Source organism: Ornithodoros turicata, unplaced genomic scaffold, assembly GCF_037126465.1.
Source record: "Ornithodoros turicata isolate Travis unplaced genomic scaffold, ASM3712646v1 ctg00000783.1, whole genome shotgun sequence".
NCBI lineage: Eukaryota > Metazoa > Arthropoda > Arachnida > Ixodida > Argasidae > Ornithodoros > Ornithodoros turicata.
In genome coordinates this window covers 434,804-441,980 of record NW_026999401.1, presented here as the reverse complement: position 1 = coordinate 441,980, position 7,177 = coordinate 434,804, and the positions used below count along the sequence as shown (strand labels likewise).

General features: G+C 52.9%; 1 protein-coding gene across 1 annotated transcript; it reads left to right on the top strand.

The window, feature by feature from the left end:
• The first annotated feature begins 5,679 nt into the window (after nucleotides 1-5,679).
• Nucleotides 5,680-6,666, top strand: LOC135374850 (zinc finger protein 239-like). The gene has a single exon (XM_064607777.1). It carries the CDS (start codon nucleotides 5,680-5,682, stop codon nucleotides 6,664-6,666), a length of 987 nt encoding a protein of 328 aa, XP_064463847.1.
• Nucleotides 6,667-7,177: the final 511 nt, after the last annotated feature.

The window sequence follows — 7,177 nt, the reverse complement described above, 5'->3', positions numbered from 1 at the left end:
ATCGGCAAATCAGCTTTTCGCAGAGGCCAGGCTTGCGAATTGGGACCCACAGCCAAACGAGGTCGCCCACTTCGTAATGTACTTGCTTGTGGTGTTCGTCATAGCGGTGCTTTGCTGTGGCCTGCTGCCCGAATGTGCGACACCGGGCAAGTTGGCGGCATTCCTCGGTTCGGGATGTTGCATCGGCCAAGGTGAGATTGTGGTCGGTGGAAGGATGATAGGGGAAGATGGTGTCCACGTTGCAGATAGGATCTCGACCGTAGACCAGACGAAAAGGGGAGAACTGAGTTGTGGACTGGATGGCGCTATTATAGGCGAATGTGAGGTAGGGCAGCAGGGTGTCCCAATTTGTTTGGTCGGACGACACATAAAGGGACAGCATGTCGCCGAGTGTATGGTTGAACCGCTCAGTAAGACCGTTGGTTTGCGGATGGTATGCGGAGGTTAGATTATGGACGACGGAACATGCCTTGAGAATATCTTGAAGGAGGTGAGCAAGAAATGGACGGCCACGATCACTGAGGAGGACTCTAGGAGCGCCGTGGCGGAGCAGGAGGCAGTGGATGAAGAAGTTGGCTATCTCGTCGGAAGAACCTGTTCGAAGCGGAGCGGTCTCGACGTAGCGTGTGAGGTGGTCGATGGCTACGACAACCCACTTGTAGCCAGATGGCGTGGTAGGAAGAGGGCCGAGCAAGTCGATGCCGACGCGATCGAAGGGCGCATGGGGGGGTTGAAGAGGCTCCAGGAGACCGGCTGAGGGGGATGCAGGCGGCTTCCGGCGTTGGCAGGGAAGACAGGAAGAAACGTATTTGTAGACGCTGGAGTACATTCTGGGCCAGAAATAGCGCTTTCGTACACGGTCGTAGGTTTTATAGAATCCCAAGTGACCAGCGGTGGGGTCGTCGTGCAAGCTGTTGAGGATTTGCTGACGGAGCTGCCGAGGCACAGCCAGTAAGAGTCGTTGGCCTTCAGGATCGTAGTTACGCTTGTACAAAGTGGCATCCAGCAGCGTGAAGTTCTTACATTTACGCTGCAATTTGCGGTCGGAGGAAGGGGCTGTGCCGTCGAGGTGGCGAATGATCTCTGTGAAGTCGGGATCGTGAAGTTGGTATTCCCGGAGGAGGGGAAGGTCGACAGGTTGCAGAGAGAGAGCATTGATTGTCGCGTCACTTTCTTTTGCGGAAGGAGTCAAGGCAGGCAAAGGGCAGCGAGACAGTGCGTCAGCATCACGGTGCTTACACCCGGATTTATACTTCACAGTATAGTCGAACTGTTGGAGACTCAGCACCCAGCGGCCTAAGCGTCCCGACGGGTCCTTGAGAGTAGTCAACCAACATAATGCGTGGTGGTCTGTAAGGATGAGGAAAGGACGTCCATAAAGGTAGGGGCGAAATTTCTTGACAGCCCATACGACGGCAAGGCATTCCTTCTCCGTTGTCGAATAGTTCCTCTCAGGCTGTGAAAGTGTCCGACTGGCGAAGGCGACAGCGGATTCCATAGGAGCATCAGGTGCGCGTTGAGCAAGAACAGCCCCGATGCCCACGCCACTGGCATCTGTATGTAGCTCAGTGAGCGCAGCTGGGTCGAAGTGAGAAAGGATGGGCGTCGACGTCAAAGCTGTTTTAAGACGGGAAAAGGCAGCCGTGTGCTCAGGAGACCAGGAGAACTTGCAGTTCTGCTTGAGGAGGCATGTGAGCGGAGCGGCAATATCCGCGAAACCTCTGACGAAACGACGAAAGTAAGAGCAGAGACCTATGAAGCTGCGCAAATCCTTGGGTGTGGTTGGCTGAGGGAATGATGACACAGCCCTGATTTTTTCTGGATCCGGTGCGATGCCTGCCCGAGAGACGACGTGGCCCAGCACCTTAATTCGGTCGTACCCAAGCTTGCATTTTTTGCTGTTAAGTTGTAGGCCAGCCTTTGCGAGGCATTGAAAGATGTCACCGAGTCGCTTGATGTGTTCGGAAAAAGTGGACGCAAAGACGACAATGTCGTCAAGGTAGCAGAGGCAAATTTTCCAGCGAAGGCCGCGGAGCACAGAGTCCATCATGCGTTCAAAAGTGGCTGGGGCGTTGCACAGTCCAAACGGCATGACGTTGAATTCGAACAGGCCGTCCGGAGTAGTGAAGGCAGTCTTTTCCTTGTCGGCCTCGGCCATGGGGATCTGCCAGTAGCCGGACCGCAAGTCTAGAGACGAGAAGTGGCTCGCACCACGAAGGGTATCGAGTGCATCATCGATCCGTGGCATGGGATAGACGTCTTTTCTGGTAATGCGGTTGATACGGCGATAGTCGATGCAAAAGCGGATACTCCCGTCTTTCTTCGTGACTAACACGACTGGAGATGCCCACGGACTGGACGAGGGTCGAATGATTTGCTTCGAGAGCATTTGATCCACTTCTTTTTCAATGACTGCCCTTTCCGAAGCAGAAACTCGGTACGGCCTCTGCCTCAAAGGGGCGGCATCTCCAGTGTCAATGCGATGAGTGGTATGTCGTGCGACACCGAGTGGTGATGTGCCAATGTCAAAAAGGTAGGAGTAGCGTCTTATCACCGCAAGAAGCTGTTGCCTTTCAGAGGGCTGTAAATGTGGCGCCATCATTGAATGAAAGATAGCATCGTATTGCTGAGAAGCCGGGATCGTCGAAGGGATTGAGGAGTCGTCGGTCGAATTCAGGACAGCAATAAGATGAGGAGCATCGTGGAAGTCACATGTTGCAATGAAAGATCCTGTGGGGAGCAAAACGGGACCCTCCGAGATATTGGTGATCGGGATAACCACTTCCTTGTTTGTTATGGTGCACACACATGAAGGAGCAATCAGGCCTTTGGCAGTGAGTAAGCCATTTTGCGGATGAACAATGATATCTGTCGAGCCGGGCGCGTCTGGGCCGGCGCTGAGGGAAACGAAGACTGTGGAGCGGGACGGGATGCATATGTCACAAAGGACGTGTAGTTTGTGGGGCGGGAGGCTGACGTGCTGATCGTAATTGCAGGGCATACCAGAAAGAGATAATTCTTCGGCAGAACAGTCGATCAGTGCCCCATGGTCTCCGAGAAAGTCCCAACCTAATATGACATCATGCGGGCAGCAAGGAAGAACGACGAACTGAACAGGATACCAGGCTCCTTCGATGACGACACGTGCGGTGCATATGCCGGTAGGCGAGAGAGTTGTGGCTGCAGCACTCCGAAGAGCAGGTCCATCATATGGAGTTGTCACTTTGCGCAGTTTCTTACAAATCGCATTACTTATTACAGATGTGGTGGCACCAGTGTCGACGAGAGCATGGAGCCTGAGGCCATCAATGACAATGAGGATGAGGTTTCGGGGAGGATTTTGATTCATGACCCGTTTCGCAGTCCGCCCTCCTCGGACCGCGGCTATTGGTTTTCCTCCTGCATCGGTGAGCGACTGCGGTTGCGAGGCGGCGGCCGTGGGTCTCGAAACCGTGGTGACGGGGATCGTGATCGACGACCGTTGGGTGACATTGGACGGTCTCTGTAGCCAGTGCGAAGGGACACGTCAGGCCGGTCATAAAACGTAGGGCGGGTCCGGAGTCCTGAGGCGCTGTATGAACTTGAGGCTCTTGAATCATACTCGAAGTCCCTGCGTCGGCGGCGACAGTCACGGGCAATGTGACCTCAGATGCCGCAGTAGAAACACGTACGCGATTCTCGGCGCGGGGGCAAATACGGCTGCTCTCGACGGAGTACGTAAGGGCTTCTCTGAGGATATAGAGCCGTTACAGGGGCGACGGCTTCGTAGTCCGATGCTGGAGGCGCTGGAACGTTATGTGCAGGAACTGTGCGAACCACGTCGGCATATGTGCGATGCATCGGCTGGAGGGGGTGGAACGGGCGTGTGTGAGTCACGTCCGCACTGGTTGGCGCTGTTACAAAGTCCTGCCTGGGCGTTACTGAGACCGCGCAGAGCGCGGCGGACACTTCCTGTTGCACAAGCGCATGCAGACTATCAGGAGAGGGTGAAGACACTTTGCACGTTGAGCTCAGCCGGGCTAGTTCTTCCCTTAGAATCTGTCTAACAAGTGCCCGTACAGCTTCACTATCCGATGTGTCTAAAGTAATGGCTGAAGCAAACGGCAGCGACTGGGAAGGAATTCTCAAATTTTTTGCATCGTGAAGTTGCTGGCATGCAGCAACAACATCCTGAACAGTTGAGGGTGACCTTACTACAAGCAGATGAAATGCATCCGGCGCGATCCCTTTCAGGATGTGCTTGATCTTGGCCTCTTCTGACATCGTCGGATCTGCACGGTTGCACAGGGACAGGATGTCTTCAATGTAAGAAGTAAAGGTCTCGTCGGGCAATTGTGTCCTCTGGGTCAGCCTGTGCTCGGCGTCGGCTTTCCGGAGTCCAGGTCGTCCAAACAAATCAACAGCACGCGAGCGGAATACTGACCAGGAGTTGATTTCCGTTTCATGATTGATAAACCAAGTTTTCGCAAGGTCCGTCAGGTAAAACGCCACATTGGTGAGCTTGCAACTGTCATCCCAGGCATTAAATTTGCTCACCCTTTCGTAGCCAGCCAACCAGTCGTCAATATCGGACGTACCGGTGCCGGAAAATATGGGCGGGTCTCGTTGACGTGCTGCTGGAGGTTGAGGCGGCCTCGCAGGCGCCGTTTCGGCGTCGCCGGTTGCAACATTGGGGGAAGCCATAGACAAAAGGGAACGTCCGGAGCGCAGCTCCAGCGTACAGGTAGAAAAAGGCAACGGGAATTGGGGAATGCGTAGTCAGGAGAGTCGGGATCTCGAAGTCGCACCTCCACCAAATGTGAGATAGCGAAAGGGCGAGAGAAGAGCCGTTTAATGAGGGCAGGAAGAATGAATGCGGGTGGTTGCAACTCGCGCTAAGATGCAGTGATGGTCATGGCGATGATTCTGCCTCACAATATCCATACCCAAACTTTGATATGTGTATGAGCCGAAGCTACGGCGAGGGTGGAAACAATGAGAGCTTATGTTCTGCATGCACGCCAGTAAAGAAATACGAACGATTTTTTTTTTTCAGTCTACTCGAAAGGGCAGAGCTAGTACATCGTTGGCTAGTTTTGGCTGGAATGGCTGAGCTGTGCCAAATTAGCATAATGGCCTGGAAGCCCTTCCTGCACGTTCACAGTCACATGATGGCGGAGATATAACCGTACCGAAATAAGCATAACCTAGTTATATGACACTGAAGCAAAAATTAACAAATATACTCATACAAAAAAAGAAAAGAAACAAAATGCTGTGACTGTCTCGAACTGAGCTCAGGCTGTTCTATCCGAGAGTCCTACACTTCACTTCTTGGCAAATACCGTAGCGTGTTGCGAGCTGATTCGAGCTTTTGATCTCAGTCGTGCATAACGGCGATTATTTGTGCAGTTGGAAGGCAAACGGCACGACAAGGCCTTGTGAATGTGGTGCCACCTAGTTTTTCAAAAATCCAGAATCAGAGATACTCTTTGTCTTGTATGCCCTCGTAATGTCCGATTTGTGAAATTACAGGCCAAAGAGACAGCACTGATATGATCAATGTTAAGGACAAGCCTAGAGGCACTTCTGATCAAGAATACTCTGGTTGCGCTTCTTCAAGTGCACAGTTTAAGATCAGCACAGCAACAGTTGAACTGCAGCTCGACGACACTGCACTAGTGATTATGAACGATCGACATGCTGGGCAACATAGAGACCAGAGCCAAGCAATCTGCACTTGCATGCATGTTGAGAGCCCGCCTCGAATGCCACATGTTTGCACACTGTCACAATGAGTCTGAAAAGTGTTCCACTGCTCTTCCAACAGATGTTCAGGTGGGAGAGAAGGGTTCTGGATGCAACATCTATCCCGCTGCATTGTGGAGGTCTGGAAGTGATGAGAACCATGTGGCCAACCATACTGACAAGAGGCCATACAAGAGTGATGTCTGCCCTGCAGAGTTCAGCCTGAGCGGGAACACACAGCAGCAAAAGCAGACAGATTCGTGCGAGAAACCATACAAGTGTGATGTCTGCCCTGCAAAGTTCAGCCGCAGTTGGTACGTACAGCGGCACAAGCGGGCACACACGGGCGAGAAACCATACAAGTGTGATGTCTGCCACGTAGAGTTCAGCCAGAGCGGGATCCTACAGCAGCACAAGCGGACACACACGGGTGAGAAGCCGTATAAGTGTGATGTCTGCCTTGCGAAGTTCAGCCGCAGTTGGCACTTACAGCAGCACAAGCGGGCACACACGGGTGAGAAGCCATACAAGTGCGATGTCTGCCCTGCAGAGTTCAGCCGCAGTTGGTACCTACAGCAGCACAAGCGAGCACACACGGGTGAAAAGCCACACAAGTGCGATGTCTGCCCTGCAGAGTTCAGCAAGCGCGGGAACCTACAGCGGCACAAGCGGACACACACGGGCGAGAAACCATACAAGTGCAATGTATGCTGCGTAGAGTTCAGCCAGAGCGTGATCCTACAGCAGCACAAGCGGACACACACGGGTGAGAAGCCATACAAGTGCAATGTTTGCCCTGCGAAGTTCAGTCAGAGCGGGCACCTACGGGTTCACAGGCAGACACACACGGGCGAGAAGCCATACAAATGCGATGTCTGCCCTGCGGAGTTCAGCAGGGGCGGGAACCTAGAGCAGCACAAGTGGACACACACGGACTAGATTCTATAAAAGTGCCGTCTCTGTCCTGCAGTGTTCAGACAGCCTGCAGCCTTGTCACATCACAAGTGAAACCATACAGGTGAGCTGTCATAAACTTGCAACCTCTGTCCTGCAATGTTGATCCAAAACCCAAACTTGCAGTGTGATGCAAGTGTGGTCTCTGTCCTGCAGAATATCGCTAGCAGACACCATGAGGTGAGAAGCCATAAATGAGCATTCTCTATTCTGCTGACCTGGGGCACAGCACAAACCTGCAGTGTAACAAGAAGACCTACATGGGTGTGAAGACATACGAGTGCAACCTCTGTACTGCAGAGTTCGTGTAGAGCAGGAACATACACAGTTAGAGATGGAGCTGCTAGAGCTAGCTCAACCAGAGGAACAAACCTGTGGCTTAACATGTAGCCAGGACACACTTGGAATAGCAACCAGAGGAGTGCTTAGAGGCCGTGTACACGTGAAAGTGCACCAGTCCTGGGCTGTCGCATGTCCTTGATGCAGACACCTGAAG